General features: G+C 38.9%; 1 protein-coding gene across 1 annotated transcript in view; it reads right to left on the bottom strand.

Annotated features, from left to right (window-relative positions):
* Window positions 1–267: 267 nt before the first annotated feature.
* FAH (fumarylacetoacetate hydrolase) overlaps window positions 268–26,061 on the bottom strand; it is a 373,600-nt gene continuing 347,806 nt past the window's right edge. Inside the window, exons 13-14 of the mRNA XM_044077971.1 lie at window positions 23,600–23,717; window positions 268–541 (exon numbers count right to left, since the gene is read on the bottom strand). Coding sequence (XP_043933906.1) covers window positions 465–541; window positions 23,600–23,717 — 195 coding nt within the window. The 3' untranslated portion in view covers window positions 268–464. The remainder of the gene's footprint in view (window positions 542–23,599; window positions 23,718–26,061) is intronic.

Here is a 26,061-nt window from a genome sequence, read left to right as displayed (position 1 = left end):
TAGCTATAAACAACTCATACTATTATTATATATACATTTTAAAGACATGTATGTATGTGTATATACACACACACACACACACACACACACACACACACACACACACACACACACACACACACACACACAGATTCTTCAAGCAGACCCAGACTGCATTTCTCTCACAAACAGAAATGGCTTGTTGCATGTGGTTAGCCACATGGTATGACTTTACTTTTAAATTACTATACATTAAAAACTTCTGAAGAATACTGCAATGCATACTGGTAGTTTTAGAAAAAGATACAATCTCTTTATTAATATGAAACAAATTCAGCGTTGAGAGATGCACAATGTTTTAAAGGCATATTTAACACTGCTGTTGGTAACAATATGCACTGTAAGATCATAAGAAGACTGTCCCTTAGGCAGTTTGGGGGCAGGTACTATGCATTCAGACTCCAGTGTGGGAATCAGTGAGTAGTTTATACCATAAGGGGTGGAAGCACCTTTCCAGAGCATTGACCAAATCCTACTCGATAGCCATCACCCTGGCAGTAACCTATAAAGTAAAGACATTGTCAGTAAAGCAAGCAGTATGGCTTCCTTCAATAAACAACAGTAAAACAGAATGTGTGACTTGGCTGCTTCTCTTAAATGACTCACTGCAGTTCGTTACCTCCTTCTGTTGCAATTAATAACTCACCTCCTTCCACTGTCATGGGTTTCTCCAAAGTAAACCAGTTTCTACTTCTTTGCACTAAATATTAGGTATATATATTTAATTTTACAGTCTTTCTCTTCCTATCAAATCCTCTTAATTTTTTTCTACCATGCCATGTAATTTTCCTATTGGACAAGTTTCTCTTTTGGGAAGGGTAAAAACTCTCCACTATCCTAGACTAGCAATTGTGCCAGCATCCTACACTGACATGCTACTAGGACTCTGTCGCTGTCCAGATGGTAATAGAAGTTGGAAAACAGTCATAGTGGTGTGTCCAGCACAGGGCTGAGTCTGGATGAAAACTGTGAAAAAGAAGAAATAAAACAATATTACAAGACTACATTTAACGCCCTTTATTCCAAATCAATTTAAGAGGGTTATGTTTCTATTACTGATGATATTTGGCAGTGTTTAGTACCTAAATGTGAAAGACAGTCTGACATATTCTCATGAAATTTTCACAAAATTCTATTGATCCAACTGCCTGCAAAATAGCTTTAAAATTTTCTCCTAGCTTTGAAGTCAAAGTAGCAGCTTTTTTTGAATTTTAATAATAAAAGAAAAACTTTAATACAACTTTTATGCCCCGATATTTAAAAAGTATGAAATCACATGTTTATAAATAAATAACCAGTCTTTTATACATAAAGTAATAAAAACATTATATACTGAAGTTGTTAATAGCTTTTGTACTTGTTTATCTGAAAGGGCTGAATAGCTACACTTTTAAACTGAATGTTTTACAAATATTGCAGTTTGTCCATTTCTAATGGCCATACCAATATTTATTTGAACCTTTTTAGCAATTAGCAATATCTCTACCCAGTTTTCAGATTTTCTTGTAAAACTTTCAGGACAAGACAGTCTGATACTTAGCGCAAACAGCATAGTGCATGCATATAGCATGCATAAATAATGCTAAAAACAAAAGGTGGCGTGATGCCCATGCACTGGCCCAGCAATCAAGGAGCCTCAATTCCTCACCACTAACACCAGTGAGGGGCGTCCATATATGGACGGATAATAAATACACACACAGTAAAGTACAATTTCCCTTAAGAGCACACAGAGATCACAGTCAGTCTGGGACTGGTCTCTCCCTTTCTCTCCAGGTACCCAATAAGACTCGCCACTGGCACAGCTATAGGGTCCAGATCTCAGCCTAGTGGGCAAGCTAAAACCTCCAGCACCCTCTTGGTCCAACCAGTGCTTTGTGTCCCTGCCCAAGTAGCTGACAAACACACTTTGAGATAATTGTTTATACAACCACACAGACACTCCTGGGGAAGGCTGGCACAGGTTCTCCAGCTGTGCCCCTTTTCTGCCCAGTCTAAAAGGTAGCACCAGCTGCCACCACCCACTAATATTGATCAGCTACTCCAAGGCCCTTATAAGGGTGTCCAATTATTACTGTGCAACATTATTATTATCCAAATGGTAAGTGTGACCTAACAGTCAAGACTTATTTAGAGTGACTTGGTACAGTATCACTATATACATGCAATGTACATTTAGAGCTTAAATTATCTCTATACAAAACAGACACAGTTGAATGGTTTAAAAATATTTAATAATAAATAATAAAAACACAAGACAATACTTCTTACTACACAGTGCTAGTCAAGAGTTCAGAGATCACAGAGAAATGCTTAAATACCGCAGAAAAGTTCTAACATCAACACAGAAAAACACTTAGTCTAATCTTCCTAACTCCTAGCTATTTCTAAGAGAAAACCGTTCTAAATAACTTACATATAGAAACAGGCAGTGCTGGTGATGCTGGATGTTCTCAAGACAAAATGCTCAGAGCTCTCCGATTCCCTCTCACTAAATTGATAACACAGAGCTGCTTTACATGACACCATTCTTCACACTTCTCTGGTGTTCCCAAGCTAACAGAAACTAAATTTATATTCTTTACACCTGGTCAGAAACCAGAGCAATAAAGGACATTTATACATGCAAATTCTAGCCACTAACTCTGGTCTTAAAACAACAGGCAGGATGCCTCCCTTTAGACATATCGGCTCCAGATTTTGACATCAAATACAGTCAGAAAATGCTTGACTTAGCTTTCTTACAGCAGAGTGCACTGTTGTTACATTTTTGCAGTTCAATATCCAATGCAGTCTTTTCACATTTAAGAGAACAATTCTGTGACTCACATTAATATTTACAAATGACAGAATTATCTACAAAATTCTATCTGGCTAGGCTGGCAGCCTTCACCTACCTTCACACATCTCTCTCCCTGGAGAATTCAAGCTAGTTTTTCAAGTGACCCTTGAGAAACGCTGCTTGAGAGGGTTAGGTATGAGTATACCTTATCCCACTCCCTGTCTTGAGAGCCCATCTGCGTTGGCATTGCCAATCCCCCTGCAGTGCTGCACTGACATATCATATGCTTGCAACCCTAGGCTCCATCTTAGCAACTTGGCATTTTGCTGGCTGGCTCTCTTCTTCCATGTCAGGTCTGTGAGGGGAGCGGCTATGGTACTATATAACTGGGGACGAACATTCTGTATTACCCTGATGTCCCTAAGAATGCCCTCACCTGCTTTTTGGCAACAGGTGCAGGCAGGTTCTGGCCTGATCTTACCACTCCCCACTCTATGTCCCAGGTAGGAGACCTCTGCCATACCTACCTGACATTTTCTGGACTTAATGGTCAACCCTGCCCTCTGCAGTCTGCCCAGCACCTTCCCGACATGCTGAAGATGCTCTTGCCAGGAATGGCTGTAGATAGCAATATCATCTAGGTAATCAAGGGCAAACCCTCCTGCTCCTACTAGGATATGATCTACCAACCTCTGGAAAGTCACTGGGGCATTTTTCATCCCAAAGGGCATCTTTGTGAACTCTTACAAGCCAAAATGAGTCACAAAGGCTGACTTATCTTTAGCACTGGAAGTCAAGGGCACCTGCCAGTAACCCTTGGTAAGATCAATGGTTGTAAGATACGTATCCCCACCCAGCTGCTCTAGGGCCTCATCTGTCCTAGGCATGGGGTAAGCATCTGACTCTGTGTGACTATTTAATTTCTTGTAGTCCACACAGGACCTGGTGCTGCCATCCTTCTTTGGCAAAAGCACCACTGGGGAGGCCCAGGAACTGTTGGACTCTTGAATTACCTCTAGTTCCAACATCTCCTGTATCTCCTCCCTCAGAGTCTGTTTGACTCTCTCAGCCACCCTATAAGGGGCCTGCCTAATAGGACTTTGGGGTCCTGTATCCACCTGGTGCTGCACCAGATGGGTGCACCCTGGTTTCCCAGTGAACATGTCCCCAAACTCCTGTAACACTGCTCGGATTTCTCGAACCTGGGTAGTAGATAGCTGCTGGGACACTTCTACCCCTTCCACTGAGGTGTCAGTCCGAGCCTCAGTAAGGAGATCAGTCACCAGATCTCCCTCAGATGACTCATGCAATCCACTGCAAATGTTCATAACGGCCTCCCTATCATGGTAAGAACCATTACCTGCTGCCCTACAGCATATTCTCTAGCTCAAGCATTCTTGTCGTACCATACCTTTTTCTGTTGTTGGGCTTCTGCCAGGTTCTCCTGGGCCAAGCCAATGAGTTACCTGAGCCTTGTTCTGAGGTTTAGGACATATGTCACAACAGACTTCTTGTGAGGTTCACACTCACCTTCTCGCTCATCTCAAATTAAATCTAGAGGTCCCCTCACCCTATGCCCATACATCAACTCAAAGGGTGTAAACCCGTGGATTCCTGGAGAACCTCTCTGTAAGTAAACAACAGATGGGGCAGATATTTGTCCTACTCCCTCAAACTGGTCTCCAAATGCCTGTAGCATGGACTTGATTGTAGAGTTTAACCTCTCAACAAGACCATTAGTCTGGGAATGGTAGGGGGTGGTCTTCAGGTGCTTCACCCCACAGGACTTCCACAGACAAGCCAGTAGGTCTGACATGAAATTGGCACCACTGTCAGTATTTCATTTGGGAAACCTACCCTACTGAAAATCTCTAACAAAGCATTTGCCACATTTTCTGCCTCAATGGAGGACAGAGCCACTGCCTCAGGGTATCTTGTAGCATAATCCACTACCATTAGGATATACTTTTTCCCTGTGGAACTTGGGGTACTCAAGAGGCCCCACAATATCCATAGCTACCCTTTGAAATGGCTCCTCAATCACAGGCAAAGGCATCAAAGGAGCTCTCACCTTGTCTCCTGCCTTGCCTACCTTTTGGCATTGCTCACAGGTCCTGCAGTACCCTGTTAAATCTCTGGAAATTCCAGGCCAATAGAAGTTCTGCATAGTGTGTCTCTTTGTATGTTTTATGCCCATATGACCTGGAAAAGGAATATCATGGGCTATGGCTAGAAGCGCCAGACGGTAGGCTCTAGGCACTGCCAAATGTTGCACCCTCTCACTTTCTAGCCCTCCCTCAGGGGTCCAACTCTCTATACAGTAACCCTTTGCTCCAGTATACAGATTCCCCCCTTCCCTTGAGAATCAGGTGCCTCCCTAGCTACCTGCCTCAGGCCTTACAATGTAGGGTCTGAGAGCTGAGCTTGTCTCAACTCTCCCTTTGTAACCCTTCCCAGCTCCCCTTCCACAGGACGTCTGGCATCCTCTGACAGTGGTGCTTCACTGTCAGCCTGGGTACTACTACTCACCTCTACCTTTGCAGTTACTCTGTCCAAAGGAACATCAGCACCCACAAGCAGCTATGGTTCACCTTCAGTTTCACTGCTACAGAGTAGCTCCCTCCCTGAAGTAACCACCTCACCAGTCCTGGCTGCAAGTATGCAGTCTGTCTGGGTCTCCCCCAGCCTACCAGACCCACATGCTTGTCTCCTAGCCTGACTGCATGTAACTGCATAATCACATGGTACTGCCTCATCTAATATCAGGACATCTGCAGGATGGTAGCTCGGTACTCTTGCTGTCTCAAGACAACCTACTATTGGCACTTTGTCTTTCCCACTTACTGGCTCTCTCACATTTTGTTCCCCACCTTGCCTCCGTGGACATCTGTATGCCACATGGCCCACTTGATTCATTCAAATCATTTAACCCTTGGTCCTGGACATGTACCTGGACTAGTGGCCTCCCCTGCTACTGGCAGATTCTGTTGGGGCAGTCTGTGCTGCCCACCATGGGTTCCTTTAGACCCATGAGCAGTACTGGCAGTACTTTTCCTGTGCAAGGATGCTCTGCTTGCTAGGTATAGGTCTTCCTTCTTCCCCAACTCACCTGAAGTAGCACATTGTCTATCGGCTAACCAGATTCTCATGTCCTCAGGCAAAGTGCTAAGGGCTTGTTCTCTCACCAAAAGGTCTGCCAGCCCTTCAAAAGTGGTGACCTGACATCCACTCACCCACCTATAAATATAAGTGCTCAGTTCAGCAACATATTCACACACACTTTCATCTGCCTTGGGTCTATGCTCATGAAACTTTTTCCTATAAGTTTCAGGTGTTAGTTTAAAACATTCTAACAAGCAATGCTTAACAACAGTGTAATTAAAACAGTCAACATCATACATTTTAGACAACACAGTTACAGCTTTACCATGGAGTAAGGGGGGTCAGAAACCATGCCCAGAGCCTTTGGTCAACATCATACTGTTTACATACCCTCTCAAACATATGAATGAAACTATCAAAGTTATCCCCAGCTGCGGAAGACATTTACTGACTTTTTGTGCTTCTGGGGTCCAGTTACTCCCTTCCCCATTACATCCATGACTCTGGCAAAGAGTCAGCATCTCCATCTCATGCTGCCTCTTGCCTCTCCTTTTCCTCAGCTTCCAGGCATAGCAGTTTATCATTCTACTCAGCCTGCAGACATCTAGGTCTCTCAGCTGCTTCTATTTCCAAATGCCTAGCCTCCAACTCAAGTCTCTTTAGCTCCAGATGGATTTTTAAGTCCTCTGCAGAAAGGTTGAGCTGTCCATTCTCGGAGGGTGGTACATCTCCACTGCCAGTCTGATCGTCCTCTTGGTTGCTGTTTTCTGATGCCGCTGTGACCAAAGCTGTAATCATGTCTGCCTTGGTCAGGTTTCTATGCACCAGTCCCCTAGCCTGGCACACCTCAGCCAGCTGGCTCCTTGTCAGCTTTCTGTACTCCTCTGCTGACATGCTGCCTGCTCTCCCTGACTAACTAATCTAACAAAAGAAATAAAACAATTGCGATCTGAAATCTGAGTATTCACTGTGTGGCTTACTTAGAGTACAAAATACCTTCGGTGATCACTGTACACAACCTACAGGAATTCACTCTACCCACATCACTACAAGCCAATTAGTATTTGCCAATCAATTAATATGTGGTGTAGATATCCCACCACTGCCAAACAATTAATATGGACGCCCCTCACTGGTGTTAGTGGTGAGGACTGAGGCTCCTTGATTGCTGGGCCAGTGCACGGGCATCACAGATGGCATTCACAGTCATTACACGTAAGCACAGCAGGTATGTGCATGGGCTGAAAACACATGCATCACACATAGGTTTCAGGGACACTTAAGGGTGTGATAAAATGATTATTAATTAGATAGTCATTCTTTTGTTGCAGGAAGGCTACCTGCAGAGTGGTCCTGGTCATTTCTATTGCTAGGAATCAGTGTCTGCTGTAACCCATATATGTATGTATAGATGCATACATACATGTACAGGTGTAATAGTAAACGTGTAATAGTAAATGAGACAGTACTGAACATGGTACCTTACAAATTCCATTTTTTAGGTTGATTTAAATAAGCATCGCAATATGTCCTGCCTTACAAGTAAATCAGATGCTAATCCTGTCACAGTAAAATGCACTTATAACTACTTTTTGTCTGCAACTGTCTTTTCAGTTAATTAATGCTTTCCTTTGATATTTTGGATAAATGTAGAGCCCTGCAGCTTTTAAAATGTCAGACTGTAAAAGAATTTCATATGTGTGGTCAGATTTAAGAAGCTCTCATCCAAATAAAGCTTACCAATGCTTAGCTCTATGAATTTCATTGAAACATGCATATGTAGGTGCTATCACAGGTGCAACTGCCTTTGCACTACTGTGGACGAGCTGCACTTTGCTCATGCACTCAGATTGGGACAATAAGAGTAACAGTTTCACTGTGAGATGCTCATGCTTGTGCATTAACTTTATGCTTTCTGATGCCTTTCTGCACCCAGCCCAGGTCTAAGCAAGGTGTGAGTGGCAGAATGATGTCATACACTAGTGGGTGTGGTTTGCATCCTAGTATTCTCACCTTTATTCCTCTAAATCTCATACTGAACCTCAACTTTAAGTCAATGGAATCCATTAAAGCCCAGGATCATACCCCACCCAAGCTGATCTCTGAAAGAAACCCAGATACGTTAACTGTTACAGGAATCATACCTGCAGAAATTGGACCAGGTCTCCTCCAGGGGACTTGGAAGAAAAAGTACAGTTTTGTACCTACCATAAATGTAGATGTTCGAAGATCCACATTGCTGCAGTCCTTACACTTGGGTAGTCCGCTGTCCTCGGTCGGCCCGAATATCAAAGTATAAGGCTGACGTCGGTCAAGGCGCATTTGACTGACATCAGGACGTCAGGGTACAAATGCGCATGACCGACGTCATATCCTCAGTCTTTTCTTGCCCCAGATGTCAGAAGACCCTAAAAATAAAGGTCAAAACCAAAAGACAGCAAACAAACAACCAACCACCCTTGCACTAAATATATGTACAATATATACAATATACACAATATTTACAACCCAACCCACACAACCACCTCTAACTACAGAGGGGAAGGAGGGAGGGTAAATTGGACTGCAGCAATGTGGATCTTGAACATCTACATTTATGGTAGGTACAAAACTGTACTATGTTCTTCATCTCACATTGCTGCAGTCCTTACACTTGGGTAGAATCCCAAAGCAGAGGTAAGGGAGGATGGCCAAACTAAGGAAGCAGGAGCTGCCAAAATGCCCTGCAAAACAGCAGTGGCAAAACCAGCCCTGGATTTAGAGTAAAGTGGCAGGTGATAATGCCTAGAGAAAGTATGCACTGAACTCCAAGTAGCTGCCTCCAAAATATCCTTGGTTGCCACTCCCCTCAAAAAGGCTGTCGAAGTGGCAGTAGCCCTAGTGGAATGAGGCCTAATCCCAGCTGGAATCTCCTTGCCATGATGGGAATAACAGAAAGCAATGCAAAACCCAATCCACTTAGAAATAGTTTGTTTTGACACAGGCTTGCCCTGAGAACTCAAAGCAAAAGAAACAAACAACTGCTGAGACTGCCTGAACCCTTTAGTTCTGTCCAAATAATATCGCAACTGCCTGTGTACATCTAAAGTATGCAAAATCTTTTCCCCTTTATTTTGGGGATTTGCATAAAAAGTAGGCAAATGAATAGTTTGATTTAAAGCCACACTAGAAACCACCTTAGGCATAAAGGAAGGATTAGTACGCAAAGATACCCTATCCTTATGGAAAATCAAGAAAGGCTCAACCGCCATAAGGGCCTGTAATTCAGAAACCCTTCTTGCAGAGGTAATGGCCAACAAAAGGCAGTCTTCCATGATAAATATTTCAACTCAGAAGTAGCTGCAGGCTCAAAAGGTTGTAGAGTGAGTTTCTCCAACACAAAATTGAGATCCCAAGCAGGAGTAGGAGCTCTCGTGGGGTCTTATATTCTTTGCCCCTCTAAGAAATTGCTTGAACAAAGGATGAGAAAACAATGGAGGGTCACATTCATAGTGAGCTGAAATTGCTGCAGCATGAACCTTAATAGAAGAGAAGGACAAACCTTTGTCCAGTAACTCAGTAAGATATTGAAGAGCCACACTTAAATTAGGCTCAGAAACATCAAAATCCTTTGCTGCACTCCAAAATAAAAATCTCTTCCATTTATCTGCGTACACTTTCCTTGTACTAGGCCTTCTAGCTTCCAAAATCACATTCAAAACTTGTTGTGGAAGTTGAGACCCTCTATAGTTCAAAACAGAATATGCCAGGCTGTTCGGTGAAGAGAGTGAAGTTTGACATTGAGCAAATGGCTGTCTTCCTGTGACAACAGGTGTGGAATCGAAGGCAAAGGCCATGGAGGCTTCCGTACCAGACTTCTCAGTAATGGGTACCAGTGCTGTCGAGGCCAATCTGGAGCTATTAAAATCATCCTTGGCTTGTCCTGTCTGACCTTCAGAAGTACCTTTGGGAGGAGAGGCAGAGGTGGAAAGGCATACACATGAAGATTGCTCCAATTGAAAGAAAGAGCATCCACTTTCCAAGCTGTGGGATGAAACCTTTTGTGCAAAACTTTGGCAGCTGATGGTTTAGTGGAGAAGCGAACAGATCTATGTCTGGAGTTCCCCATGACACTGTCAATTTCTGAAATACATGAGGATCCAATTTCCACTCGTGGGGATCCATAATTGTCTGCTCAACACATCTGCTAAGGAGTTCTGTGCTCCTGGCAGAAACCTTGCCTGAAGATTGAGCTGTAAACTGAGAGCAGTCTCCCACAAAATCATTGCTTGCCTGCATAGAGGATAAGAATGTGTTCCCCCTTGCTTGTTGATGTACCACATGACAGTTGTGTTGTCTGTTAGAATCAACACCTGCCCTGGAAGAAGTAAATCCTTGAAAGCTATTAATGCAAACTGGACTGCTAACATCTCCTTCTGGTTGATATGTAGATGTTGTAGTCTGGCAGGCCACTTGTCTTGTATCCACTTTCCATTTAGATGAGCTCCCCAAGCTTTGTCTGAGGCATCTGTCGTTAAAATCTGACTCGCCTCTGGCCGGGTCACAGAGAGTCCCTTGTTTAGGTGACATTCCTGAGCCCACCACAAAAATTCATTTTGAATGCAAGGTATTATTTGAATGACAGTGTCCAGATCCTGAGATACCATTGCAGTTTCCTCATATGCAGTTTGGCATTGGGAAGCACCAGAATACAAGATGCCATGAACCCTAAGGCTTGAAAGACTGTCCTTGCAGTCAGCCCGGACTGATGAGATAGTTGATGGAAGTAAAGGGAAAGACTCTTTTGTTTGTCCGGGGTTAAAAAGGCCATCTGGGATGCTGTATTCAGTCTTACACCCAGAAAGCACATGTCCTGAGAGGGTACTAGACTGGACTTTATTTCGTTCACAGAATACCCCAGGCATCTTAGCACTGCTATCACATATTCCAAATGATGAAGAAGCTCTTCCCTTCCTTGAGCCAGAATCAGGCAGTCGTCCAAATAAGGATAGATCTGTATTCCTTTTAGCCTGAAGAAAGCTATCACTGGAGCCAGAACTTTCGTGAACACTCTGGGCGCAGTAGATAAGCCAAAGGGCAATGCAGAGAACTGATAGTGAGAAGTCCCAGCTCGAAAACGCAGATACTTCCTGCAACTTAGTCTGATAGGAACATGAAGGTAAGCCTCCAAAAGTTACCATCCAATGATCTTTGCCCAGCAGAGGTAAAAGCTGTTGTAACGTCAACATTTTGAACTTGGGAATGTCCAGATAAGTGTTGAGGATAGATAAATCCAAAATTGGCCTCCACGTGTTCCCCTTCTTTGGTACTAGGAACAGGCGAGAATAAAATCCTAGGCCCACTTCTGGCATAGGGACCGGCTGTATGGCCCCTAGTTGAAGTAACAGAGAAATTTGCTTGTGAGCCTCTATTCTTTGTTGAGGAGGAACGTCTGGCATGCCTCTGAAAGGAGGCAAGGTATGGAAATAAAACCTGTAACCTTGGTGTATGATATCCAATACCCATCTGTCTTGGGTAATTAAACTCCAATTTTCTTTGAAAAGTGCCAACCTTCCTCCCAAAGGTGCTGCCAGTTTACGAAAGGACTGACCCCTGCCCTCACCTGAAGACTGTGCAGGAGAACTCCCTGTTCTAGGCCTGAAAGAGCCCTGAGCTCTGCCCCTACCACGTCTAGATCTACCCCTAGACTGGGAATCATAAGAAGGATACGTCCACCCTTTAGCAGGCCAATTTCTACTAAACTTTGGAGGCTGAACCTGCAAAAAATCTTTAACAGTCTGCATAGACTTAGCCTTGTCTTCCATTTTCTTTAAAACTGCCTCAACAGGAGAACCAAACAACACATCAGATTGTAAAGGAGCATCTAAAATCCTTGTTTTAACATGGTCAGATAAATTTTGATCCCTCAGCCAGGCGTGCCTGCGAAGAACTGACCCAGTGGCAGCCACCCTAGGCGAGGCCTGTACAGCATCAAAACCACATTGCAAAGAATGCTTACCCACCTGTTCAGAAACATGTACTAAATCTTGTAACTCTTTACAATCAATACCTTCCGCCAGAGCATCAACCTTAGACTTCAACTGTGAAAGGAGATAGTTTTGGTATTTTAACATGTGAAACTGGCAATTCAAAGCCCTCATAGCTAGAGTGGAAGAAGTATAAACTTTCTTTCCCCATCTATCCAAGGCCCTGGCTTCTTTATCTGCAGGAACCGGATTCTTGACAACAGAAGCCTTAACACCTTTAGGCCCCTGGCTAACAGTTTCTGGGTCTGCCCTAGGACTCTTAAAAGATACTTATGAACTTCAGGCACCCTGTAATACCTATCCGGTTTAACAGGAGCAGGAGGCAAAGAATCAGGATTAAGAGAAGCCTCTGTAAAACATCTTCCACTACATCCAAAACAGGAGGTATAGCCAAAGGCCTATGCTGGGGTAAAACAAAATTCCCTAAGCCTTTTCCTGGAATCAGAGAAGTCCTGACCTTCCCACTTAAAATGCTCCCTCATGGAATGAAGAGTTTCTGAAAAGAAAAATCCTCAGGAGGAGAAGCAGAAGGAGTAGAATCATCCACATCAGAATAAGAAAAAGGAGAGTACTCCTGCAAGTCTTCAGCCGAAGACTCTGAAACATCGAAGCCTGCTCAAAACTCCCTAGCTCAGGCTCCACCCTAGGTCTCTTATCAGGAGGGGCAAAGAACCCTAATCAGAGTAATCAAATCTTCTGCCATTTTAAGCATATGCTTCTTGGGCACAGTTCCAGAAGAACTAGGGTGACACCAACTGAAGCTAAACCTGGCCTGCCGCTAGGAGAAGCCTTGGAAACAGAAGGAGAGGGCCTAACCACCCTAGGCAGGGAGGGAGTATAGTAACCTGAGAAGCCCCATCACCCTGACCTGCCTCCTGAGAGGCTACATCCTGCAATAACAAGGTCTCTCCCTGGGATCCCAAAGAAACCTCGGTGGAACCACCGGCTCCACCGACACCTCTAAAGAACCGGCGTCCAGTGCGGACGGTTCTTCTAGCCTAAACTTCACTGCTTTGTCCTTGCGCTTCTTGAAGAAGCGGGCCGGAGCATCCGACGGCATTTTATAATTGCACCGCTTCCCAAAGACTAACCTGGCACAATCTAATCTCCTCTTTATAGTGCGCTTATTAAATCTAGCACAAGAGCGACACCCAACAACGTCGTGCTCAGGCCCTAAACAAGGAATACACAAAGTATGATAGTCTCTATGCGGTATCTGTTTCCCACAAGAAATACAATTATTCACTTTTTCTGACATCCGGTAAACCACTGAGGCAAGAAAAAACTAAAATATTCCCCAACGGGGTACTCCAACTTTGACTCGGTCTGAAACTCCGAAAACGAAAAATTTCAGAACGCCAACCGGCACTTGCAATACTGCTTCTGCATCGGACCATGCGGCAAAAAAGACTGAGGATATGACGTCGGTCATGCGCATTTGTACCCTGACGTCCTGATGTCAGTCAAATGCGCCTTGACCGACGTCAGCCTTATACTTTGATATTCGGGCCGACCGAGGACAGCGGACTACCCAAGTGTAAGGACTGCAGCAATGTGAGATGAAGAACATCTGATGTGCGTCAGGATCATATTACTTTGGTGACAGGGATCCTGCTCAGGAGATCAGTACAGACACAGGTGTAATGACCCTATACAGGTGAAGGCGGGACCAGCTGGCTGGGTGGGTTTCAGAGGTACCATCCCAAAGGCCAGAGTTGTACAGTAAGTAAGCCATTTCTTAAATATTAAAGTAACATATAATAGGTATATATGAACTTACAAATAATACTAGGCAAGGGATTGGGGTATCATAAGATGCTTAGTCACATACATCTTTAAGAAGACAAACTTAAAGTTCTTGCCAAGTTCTTAATACTGCTTACTTTCTAAATTGAGAATGGCTTTACATGATATCCCCCTAGTGTAAATTTGTGTACATTTTTGTCTACTCATTCAGTCATCAAAGGTAGCCAAAGAAGTACTTTGTTTTGACCTGTAATGACAACTTATTCTATAGGCTGGGATTAAACAGTGTTAGGAACCAATCCCTCCAGTGAGTCTTGTTTATGTTTTGGTGTAGATTTAGGTCTGCTGTGCAGATGTTTGTAGAAGCACCAATTTTGCATATAAACAGGAGGTTAAAAGAGACTGGGTATTTTATGGCTTGAAAGGTTTGGCCCAGGTCAACTTGAAGAAGCTGGAGTGCTAATCTTGCCAAATACTTGAATGGTATCTATGCACATATACAGCTTTATATTTACGTATATGTATATATATATATATATTATATATATATATATATATATATATATATATATATATATACATATATATATATATATATATATGTGTGTATATATTTCTATATATACACATACATGCATACTTAGTGTGTGTGTGTGTGTGTGTGTATGTATGTATGTAGGTGTGTGTGTGTGTGTGTGTGTGTGTGTGTGTGTGTGTGTGTGTATGCTTATTTATAATATGCACTAGTAATTCCCTACATGTTAGGCAAAGTAACTGTGTCGGTGAAACTGATTCAGGGAAATAGGTGCTGTAAATATTTGGTAGAGTTGCTACATCACATTCATACCTGAATTAGTTGCTGAATAAATTTTCATTTGCTGCATTTGTTGTCCTTTGAAGATCAATAAGGTTTATTTTGCTGATGTTATTACTTGTACTGAATTAATATGCTCATAACTCATTTTGTCTAGTGAAATATTTAGAAAGAAATTTATTTTAAAATGTATCACTTACATGCCATTGTAACTTGCAAACTACTATACATTGGAGTTTCACAGAACTTTACTCAAGTTCTACAGATGTTACATACAGAGGGACCCCCACTCATCATAGGGGAGAGGGGCTGTAGAAACGTATTTAACTACATGTTGTTCATTAGTTTTGCATTAATGCAAACTGTAATGCTTTAGGCACTAATTAATAACATAAAAATAATAATGCTGACATCACTGCAATATCATAGAAGTAGCAGCAATGCTAAACACACACATATTAAGAGGTGAATATTATTGGCAATAATTCCTTGCCACTCAAACAGAACACTTGAAATTTGTGTGCAGCCAAGACAACACCTGCAATACTTTGCCCTTCCTAAAATTGACTAACTGCTGATGTTACCGTGGTAGGAAGCTTTTCAAAAAAAGTTACAGCAGTAAGTCAGTTCCCACACTCCCAGCAAAGGTATTTGGTGCCTCTGAATGTATCAACTCAGAATTGTTCAGTACTGCCTGTAACAATTTATTTTAACTTGCACAGTATTCCCCTATTGCAGCAAAGGAATACAGAATATTACTTTTTCCCAGAATGGATACCTCCTCAACGTTACAGCCATAATTACATTTACAAGTAACATCTTGCATTTCCAAACAAATAAAATACATGATACAATGAAGGATGGGGGGGGCATACCTTAAGCTGTATTAGCAAATGTAGTATAAATATGAAATACTGAAGTCCTTTAAGGAACAAAGCACCCGCATTAAGGATCACTGAGACACTTATTTTTCTATTTTTTTTTTCATATCTCTGCAGCTCCTGAGAAATGGTTGTAACATACAGCAGTTTCAGAGCAGAACTGCTTAGTTGGTCTTACAACCTCATCAATATGAAAATACTTATCAAAAGAAATAATAGATACATATACAACACAAACGTAAAATGGCATTGCATAATTACATAACGAGTTTCAACCTGTCAGGCTGTCATACTTGCAGCATTACTAATGAGTCAGTTCATATATCCACTGAGGTTTATATGACTATTATAGTGAGTTACTCAAGTGGAAGAAAATGTAGGCTGCCAGTTATGATTAGCTTGAAGGTGAAAGCATGCCTGACCCTGAAGCAGTACTTGTCAGTATTTACTGCTACACTATTTCAGTGCAGATTGTTTATGTTACTTCACTGAACAAATTAATACAGTCATTCACTCATATTATACTAAATGCAATAATGCCAATGAAAATGGACTTGAACCTCAACTAGTACACCTGTTGCTGTTTAGTTACTGCATTACTAATTGCAGGGTATGTATAATTTGTTAGTAATAGTTTTATATTCAGCATTAAAATGTTACTTCTTAGAATTTTGTGCCATTGCAATAAAGACAGTTGTTACTTAACAGAAAAAAAACACACACGTATTAATGAAAACATAAAATACATATATATATATATATATATATATATATATATATATATATATATATATATTTATATTTATATATACACACATGCACATACACGCTGGTAGTTTTAGTCAAGTACTGTTTTACAAAAGATTAATTGATTATTTGTTTTTCATTCAGAAGGGGAACATTAGAGAGTGAATATTTTCATTCATGACATGAATGCTAGCACAAAGTGTTTAAAACTGAAACATTAGTGATAAAGGTTTGACATTTAATTATCGTGGCATTAGTGTTAGATTTAGACAATAAAACAATTACCTTGACATTAGTGTTAGATTTAGACAATAAAACATTTCATAGTAATGAATACCATGCATGATGCAGAACCCCACATAAATAAAAATAAGTATGCCATTTTTCCATCAGTACCGAATTTATCAAATAAGCCTTTTTTTCCCTGAATGATAATTTATATGTCCTCCAGAAAATGCAGGTTTGTTTTATTTCTTCTAGTTTTTCCCCCACTGAATTCTACTTGCATCTTTAATCCCAAATGTTATACTCAACAAAGAAATTTTATTAATTGTAAAATATATACCCACTATCTTTAATATATCATTTAAACCTTTACTTTTCTCTTTATTTAAAGCCATCACTATCGCCTCTAAACATTTATTTTTGCAAATTATTACTTCTTTTATCTAAACTGTGTTATTTTCAAATTTATTATAATGTCATCTGCACATGTTAACAGCACTAGAATTCTTAATCCTTCAGGTGTTATATACACTGCCTCCTTAATTTCATAATTTATTTCACATAATAACACATTCATAACTAATGCAAAGAGTATATAACTCATTGGGCATCCCTGTCTTACACTGCTTTTCCTGTGTACCTCTTGGCTTAACCAGACATTTACAAATATTTTTACTTTATTATTACTATATATTAACATACACAATTTCCTAACTTTCTCAATTATATTATATTATTTCATTATTACCCATACGTTTTCATGTCCAGTTTTATCAAATGCCTTACTAAGGTCTCCTATCATGATTTTTGCTTCTTTTCTATTCCTAATTGCATCCACATTTTCTCTGCAATGAATAATAATGCTGGACAACCCTTTCCCTTATATACTATCCTGTAACATTGCTGTTTAATGTTAATTTATAACAAAAATTGTATAATATGTTGGAGCGTTTCTCCCTGGGCCTCCGCTGAAAAAGGGCTCTTCTGCTCAGTCGACAATCCCAGTCAACCAATGTAAAATAAATAAATAAATACTATACGTAATAGCTTCCATAATATTTTCCACTTTACTTTCAAATCTCTTTTCTGTCATTTTTATAAAGATCTTATCATTATTATTCAATTCTATCTCCAGTTTTTGTCTTCTATCTTTCTTCTTCCATATGAATTTAAGTATTCCACTACATAATTCTTTATACATAAAACCTCCATTTAACCAAACAAAATCTTTAAAAATATACATTTTTGCCAACTTCTTAAATAACCTATTCCACCTGGTCCTGCAGCCAAATATATATTTATTTGTCCTAATATTTTATCTAGCTCATTTAAAGAAATCTCCTTTTCCAACCCTTTATTCTCTTTTTCCATTAACTTTTTTGCTTTCCATATTTTTCTCTACCTTCTTTTTTCTATAAACTTTTCTTGTACTTACTGTACAACACCATTCATAATATTTTCCTGTGTTCTATTTCTCATTTTACATTTTTTATTTCTCTCATTATATTGCCATCTTTCTTTACTAATGTGATTAAGTAACTTGATACTTCTCTTCTTCCTTGTAAAAAATATATATTTGTTTACATAACAATTCTTGTATTTTTTCTTGATTTTTCATATAATTATTTTTTTTTCTCAATGTACTTTCTATCATTATGTTCTAAATCTTCCAATTAATCATTATATGTTTTCATATTTTTCTTTCTCTACTTTTCTCACATCATATTACCACTATAAGAAACATTTTTACATTTTCCATAAATATCATCCACCACTCAGACCAATTTTTATAAAATATTCTCATAGTAATATGGTTTTTCCATAACAGTGTTACTAATCTCTTTCCTTCTTCATGCCATGCTTTCACATTTATCCTATTTTATTCATTTGCCTATTTTTATGTAGTCTTTGTTTTCCTTCATCTCTAGCCACACTGCAAGATGATCAGAGAATCCTATAACAACTACCTCCCCTTCTCCTACAACTACACTTTCTGATACTATAAAATAATTTATTTCAGTTCTGTACAAACCCCTTTGTAAGTCCCCGAATTTTTGTCCCAAAGTTTTAACTTACCACATCTTATAACCTCTAACATGTTCATTATATCATTTATTTTTTACACTTGCCTCTTAAAATATAAAGTCTCCATGTTTATTGCTACATACTCTTAAAATCTGATGAAATAAACTTTCTTTTTCTTTACAATTAATATATGCATATAATGTTATAATTCTACATACTTGCTCTTTCCATTTTAAATATACAATGGTTAATGTTTCTATTTTTGCTAAAGTTACATCTAATATCTTTACTGTATTTCTACAGAATACAGCTATTCCAGATCTTTCATTTGCCAAATTACAGCTTATCTTTTCTTCCCACAGTTTCTTTGTTTGTAATCTTTCATTTGTTAAAAACTTTGTGTCTTCTATACAATTACATGTACATCACATATGTTACCCCACTCCAAAATCCAATTTCTTCTTATTCTTTTTGTAATATTAATCACATTTACAGAAAGCATCCCAAATTTTTTATTTTCCCTTTTCCTTAAATTCATGGTTTCATAAGTTCACAGTTAATTACTGTGCTAGCTTTCTTAATAGCCCAGGTTAGCTTATACTAACCCTCATTTAGACAGCAATGAAAATTTTTTATATTGTTTGCTAAGTATGCTCAACTACATCTAGCTACTTTGTGAATACATTTCTCACTGTACTGTATTCTACTATACTGTTTCCTAAGTAAGCTCAACCATACCAAGCTATGTCTTATCTTGTACATAAATTTATCACTGTATTATATTCTACTACTACCAAACTTCAGTGAACATTCAGCCACTGTTTTTGTACAACACTGTATTGTATTTTATAGTATTGTTGTATACTGTTGTGTATTTTGCTATACTTGGAGATTTTCTCCCCGGGCCTCTGCTGAAAATGGACCTGTGTCCAGTCGGACCTTCCCGGTAAACAAATGTAAAATAAAATAAATAATTCTATGTCTATCCAATTTCCCTACCAAAGGTAAGAATCAAACACTGTACCATGTGCCTGTGAGTCAAACACTTTAAGCATTATAATTACTCCCAATCATTAACCATGTAAACTTTTTCATCCATTTCCTTTAATTTTTTTCTGCTGTACTTATTCCTTTAAATTTTCTTTTTCTTTTACCATTTTACCAATAGAGTTTTTTTTACTACCTTCCAATATATATCTTCCTCATCACTTATTTCAGGACTTTCTTCCATTTCCTTTATTTTTTCTTATTTAAATTTTCCTCTGTTTCTACCACTACTACTAAAATATCTACTCTTTCTTCATTTTCTTCTCTTTCTTTTTCCATATAATTATTTTCATTTTTGCAATCCATCCGTAAATGCCCAATTTTGTTACATTTATAACATTTCAATTTACATTTTCTTTTATCACAGTTACTTATTAAATGTCCTTTGCACAAAAAAATGTGTTGGATTGTCACCAGTATTTTATGACACCCATACTCCACTCCACATTTATCATGCTGTTACATGCATATTTTTTTCTCTTTCTATTTTTAACACATTACAATCCCATCCACCAGTCCAAAAACACCTTTTGCCATAAATGTTTGCAATGCCCACTACTTTACATAATATTTTCAAATGTCCTTTTAAAGTCGATCTTTCAACCTCTTTTTTGTTTCCCTGCTAAAATGCTTTTATCACATAGAGATTCCATGGGTTATAGTCTATCTTTTTTTTCACATTCTCCAAGAAAATTTTCCAAATGGTCTCAAATATAATGTCACAAGATGTCTCTTTGTTAATACGAATAAATGCTCTTACCTCATGAGCTTTTACACCCAAAGAAGCTCTTAAACTGTCCCACACTTCATACCTGTCCATTTCATTGTCTTCTTTACTTTGAATCCTTACCACATCCTTCCATTTTTCGTTTTCTTCTGCTTTCTTTACTGCTACACCCCTTTTGCTTTCTTTTACTTTCTCTAAAAATGCTTTCTTTCCATTTCACCACCATTCTTCAGGACTGTCTCTGCATCCTGCTTTTGTATCTTTTCCATAATGTCCCCTGAGGAAATACCTCCTTCATTTTCTTGCTCATTCTGTATCACCATTTCTTAACTCATTACAGCAGACTGCACCTCCATGCGTTTCTGCAGTTACCTCTTACTGCACCTCTAGGCATCAAATATTGCTTGTTCATATTTGCATTAATAATTCCAAAACCATGCAACATACAAGGTATCATAATATTTATCTTAAAACATACATGATGGCCAACACAATTGTACTGATAGCTGACCTCTGTCAATGAGTATTTGTTAGAATTGTAAGGTAATAACTTCATTTATAAAGGCTCAAGCCACACCCACTGGGGGTTAAAGGTACACACTCAAAAGAGCTGTACTGGAGGTAATTAGTTAAAGTAAATCATCCCACAACCTTCCCAGATGGAAGGCTGTAATTATACATCATTTGCCAACTCATCTCTATGTAATAGATTTGTTTGAAAAATCTCCTCCGAATCCTGCACATGTTCTCTGGACTTGATAACTGCTTTATCTTCAATTTCTCCCACCACTCTTATCTCCATCCCTCTCCATCTGCCTCCCTGTTTCTCTGGACTGCCTCTGGACCTGCAAGAAGTGCTCCTGCAAAATGGGTCCTACTTGCAAAAATGACGAGTAGGGGAATTTCCCCATGCCCTAGTCAAATTTCCCCAGTCAGTATAACTATCATCTTGGATAACCCTGAAAAGAGGTCACTATCCTAGAGGGACTAACCTAACAAATAATCAAACAGAATAAACAATAGATCAACAATGTAAAAGAAAAAATGTTCCAAACACTAAAACCAAGGAGAAGCTAAAATCCAATAAAAATTCAAGTAAGAATCCAAATAAAGTTCCACAGAAACCTTTACTGGCTAGGTAAGGGCTTTTGCAGAGAGATACACACTCTTAAATCAGTGCTTTTAGGCTTTTTACACACATTTTTATATATATTTTTATACACACTTTTTATGTGTTTTTATATGTATTTCTACATGTATTTTTATATGCATTTTCTACATTTATATGCATTTTCTACATATATGTTTTTATCTGATTTAAAAGAGTGTGCATCTCTTTGAATCTGGAAAGCAGTGGAGTCTTGTATTCTCCACGGGGATTGGTGGGTCGTGTGTAATGTGTATTATAAAAAGGGGATTGTTTTTAAGCATGTTTGTTTTGGTCTGAGGAAGCAACCAGGAGAAGTTGCGAAAGCGCTTACCTATGCAATAAAGGTTTCTGTGGAACTTTATTTGGATTCTTACTTGGATTTTGGCTTCTCCTTGGTTTTAGTGTTTGGAACATTTTTTCTTTTACATTGGACTTGTGTGTTTGTTCCATCACTCAGCAAACAGGGCTTTTCCTTTTTCATTAATACATCAACAAGGTTAATTTGATATGACTTCCCTGTAGTTGGTATATTCTATTTTAGGTCCTGCTGCCCAGTGAAATGTCATATGGCAGCCATGGGACAGTCAGTCAAATCACAGATTAAGGATACTTGTTAAAACATTTGATCAAAGGGCAGAGGGTCTCCTCTAAAGAGTATTCTTGTCTCTTCCCAGGGTGCAACATATTCTGAGTTAATTATATTAGGTATGGGAGGTAGGGGACAGAGCCCCATGCTCAAAAATCTTCTTAAGGTCAAAGAGAGCATACTATTTGGGTAGTAGATCAGTTATCTTTAATACCATCACAATTATACATACTGCACAGAAATGTCAGGCACCTACACTGTTCTGTGCCTCTATAATCATGGCAGCTTTTGTTCATTCCCTGTCTTCTAGTATTGTTTCTACTTCCAAGAAATTATTGAAGAGTTCTGTTATGACTGCAGCTATGAGTCTAGAGATCTCTCCCCATACCGATCACTTTTCCAGAACTTCACAAAATGTCCAACTTTTAGCCTCATATTCTTGATCTGTTCCTCATAACATTTCTGTTTTTTTTTTCTGGCAAATCACCGAATAGTGAAGTCATTAAATAATGAATGTCATTTTGAGTTTCAGACTTCATATCCTTATAGCAACTAATTTTATATTACAAGAGCAATACTTAAAATCTGACCCTAATTTTGGGCTTTTGTCCTCCCATTATTTTTGGCTTTGACCAGAATTCATGCACTTACAGGTTGAGAGGTATGATAACAGCCACTCTGGCTGTTTTGTGCTTTAGTTTATTAAATTTACAAACATTAGTAGCGACAGATATCAATAGGTTCCCTGTTGTAACGAGATTCATATCTACAACAAGATTCTGTATAAAGAGATCAGTGAACCTATTAATAAGGTTCTGAGGTACTACATCCTCACACCTAGTATATTCCGCACATTTGCTTACATACTCCCATTTTTCATGAGGATTCCAATTCTAGTCCTCAAAATTTCAAATGGAACCCAACCCATACAGGTAATATATATATATATATATATATATATATATATATATATATATATATATATATATATAAATCTATCCTCAACCCCTTTTAACATTTTGCATATGGGGTCAGGGTGTCACTTCAACAGTGACAATCATCTCAAGCCAAGGTTTACACCACCGGGTGGCTAGCTCTGCCACGGTAATTCATCCATATCACACACACCTACGGCCAATTTACAGTGGCCTATCCACCTACTGCATGTCTTTGGAATGTGGGAGGAAATCTAACCACTCAGAGGAAACTGACACGATCGCAAATTATCCAGTATGCTTCTTTATTTCCATCTATGATAATGCTTGCTAAACTATGGAATTTTCACTGAGCTGTCCCTCACAATTAACCATAATTATGTGACCTTGTCTATTTTTGTGACAGTTTTATTCCTTTTCTTTCGACTTCAGGAGGTAAGGACAGCTAAACGAATATGGCTATACATGTGTATTCTAACTGCTTTTTTTCTCAATAAAATTACAAATGATTGCACATAAAGCATTACTGATTATGCACACTTTCCTTTCAGTTTCTTCACTGGGACTAAAGTAACAGATTCTCTTGAGATACTAAGTGAGGTCCATCTGCAATTTCTGCTCATTGTGATAGAAATGTGATTGCTGTGCAGTTCTTAGTATATGATTTCCTTATACTGTAAAGTGGAAAAACATTACATACTTATTTACAGGCCAACGTTTTGATGAAGAAATGATCAATGCAACATAAATCTTTTAGCTACCCTTACCTGTAATAATAACCTCATCTCCGTCTTGCAAGAATTTGCGAGTATTTCCATTCCCAAGATCAACTGTCTTTGTACCTTTCCAGCATAGCTCTAACATTGATCCAAAACTACTTGGATCCTGCAAGAAAGAAAGAAAGAAAAAGAAGAAGAAACATAAACATTGTACAATAACATATCTTTTCCAGATTTGCAGATTCTGTAGGACACTAAATGATCATGTTTTCAGGAGGTACACAGAATGCAGTTGCAAATAAGGGATATTATAATGCAGTAAAAACATTCAAGCATATAAATGGGAAAAATACATAACAAACAAATAAACACAAAATGCACTGAGCAATTCTGTATTTAACAGGATTGTTCACTGTGTTATGATGGAGTAATTCAAAGACCAATGTAACCCTACAGTGGTAAAAAGGCACCAGTATGCAGTGCAACAGCAATCTCACTGGAGAAAGCCAAATGCAAACGTCACAGCCTGGGTGTATAACTAATGCAAATTAGGTATGTGCACTTCCAGTGTGCCTTTCACAAGGATCACAACAGTGCAGTACAGTGGCTCAAAGATAAGCTCTACAGAGCTATATGGAGAGCAAAACAATAAAAGTGCACACTTTTTTCAACTATGTACATCCACTGATGTCTATGACACAAGTGTGGTTGTTAACACCACAGCAAGTAAGTACTATCAAGATGTGTGTGTGTGTGTGTGTGTGTGTGTGTGTGTGTGTGTGTGTGTGTGTGTGTGTGTGTGTGTGTGTGTCTAAGAGACGGTCAGACCACATGCTTGTGCGTTGGTATGTATGTATGTGTGTTTACATGCCTGTACAAGAGCATTGCATGGGTTGGTTGAGGGAACACTTGCAGGGTTATGTCTAACTGGATTAGGTGCAGAGACATGCTACTGAGCATATGCTCCATGAGGCTCTGAAGTCTTTGAATCACTTTTTATTGTCATAACACTACTAGAACTAACCAGTAAAGCCATAAAAGCATGATGGTGATAATTCATCTGAATCCTATCCTGTATCTAATTATTTAACAATGTCAACCTCTTGAATTATTAACCTGAAAAAATGTACATGTTCAATTCATCTTCCTTTAACTATCAAAACTACTACTAAACTTGCACTCCTTCAAAACCTCTATAAAAGCATACTTCAACAAAGCTTGGATTTGTTCCTGTAGGAGTCCAGGCTGAGGTACTCTTATACCTTTTTCAACCACTACTCTCGCTATCCTTACTATTAACTTACCCTACCCCTCCCTTCCTCTATACCTATTCCCTTGAGGTTACACTCATTCCAGATCTATTCCTACTATCCCCTCTATCACACCATACCAGTCTCTACTTGTACTATCCTACCCTTTACCAATATAATCTGTTACCATATTTCATGACCTCAAGAATATTAATAATCGTTATGATAATCATCTATTATGTAAATAATGCTGCATCTTCCTATTATCAGCTTTCCATATAATTTATGCTTGAACACTATGACTTTAATATGTCTTTTGAGTGTTTATTGTGACTTTTGAGTTTTTAATGTGGCAAACTACAGTGTAGTTTTTCAAATTTTGTGCTTGAATGTTATGACTTTATTATGTCCATTAAGTTCTCATTCTAACAAACTAATGTGTTGTTTTCATATTTTTGCTTGAATGTTATGACCTTATTATTTTTGTCTAGTTTTTCATTCTGTTAACCATATGAATCTAGAGCTTTGCTCCACTTGCCTCTGCTGAAAATGGGTACTTCATGACCCAGTTAGACTTTCTTGGTAAACAAATGCCAAATAAATAAAGTAATCTAAAAATAAATAGAGCTACTGCAGACAAATAGCAAAGCTATGTTGTTGTTACTACATGCACAAGTGCCTAATGGAGACATCTGTAAATCATGTTTGGGACATATCATAATGATTAACTTGATTCAAAACTTTATTAGGCAATGTAGTCTGCAATTGTTTTGTTTTTTCCCCTAATAGTAGCCACCAGCTCTGACCAATTGACATTGCTGTGGTTCAGATATGACTGCAACAAAGACACAAAAGTATGTATTCCGATTTAACTACTTATAGCATTCCATCTTTCTATCAATCTACCTATCTTTCACTCTGTCTTGCTATACACATATCTACACATACAAGTGAGTGTCTGTGTATGTGTATACATATTACTTATACTATATATACATACACACACACACACACACACGATTTACATCAGTTGTCAACTTTTGCATAGTCGACATGTGACACATCAACCCAATGTGCAAAAATGGGAACGAAAGAGTTGTGATACACACACAGATATATAATAATAATAGAGTTATACACAAATAAGAATGTTTATTTAACACAGTGTTACATGAAATGTGTGGATTAAATTTTTAAGTATTAACAGAGCTTTCATCATTTTTGGAACTTCTTCTTCTTCTTTCGGCTTTTTCCCGGTTA

This window comes from Protopterus annectens, chromosome 7.part0, assembly GCF_019279795.1.
Source record: "Protopterus annectens isolate FY-2018-M chromosome 7.part0, PAN1.0, whole genome shotgun sequence".
NCBI lineage: Eukaryota > Metazoa > Chordata > Ceratodontiformes > Protopteridae > Protopterus > Protopterus annectens.
The sequence above is the reverse complement of the archived record's forward strand: the minus strand, read 5'-3'. Positions and strand labels throughout refer to the sequence as shown.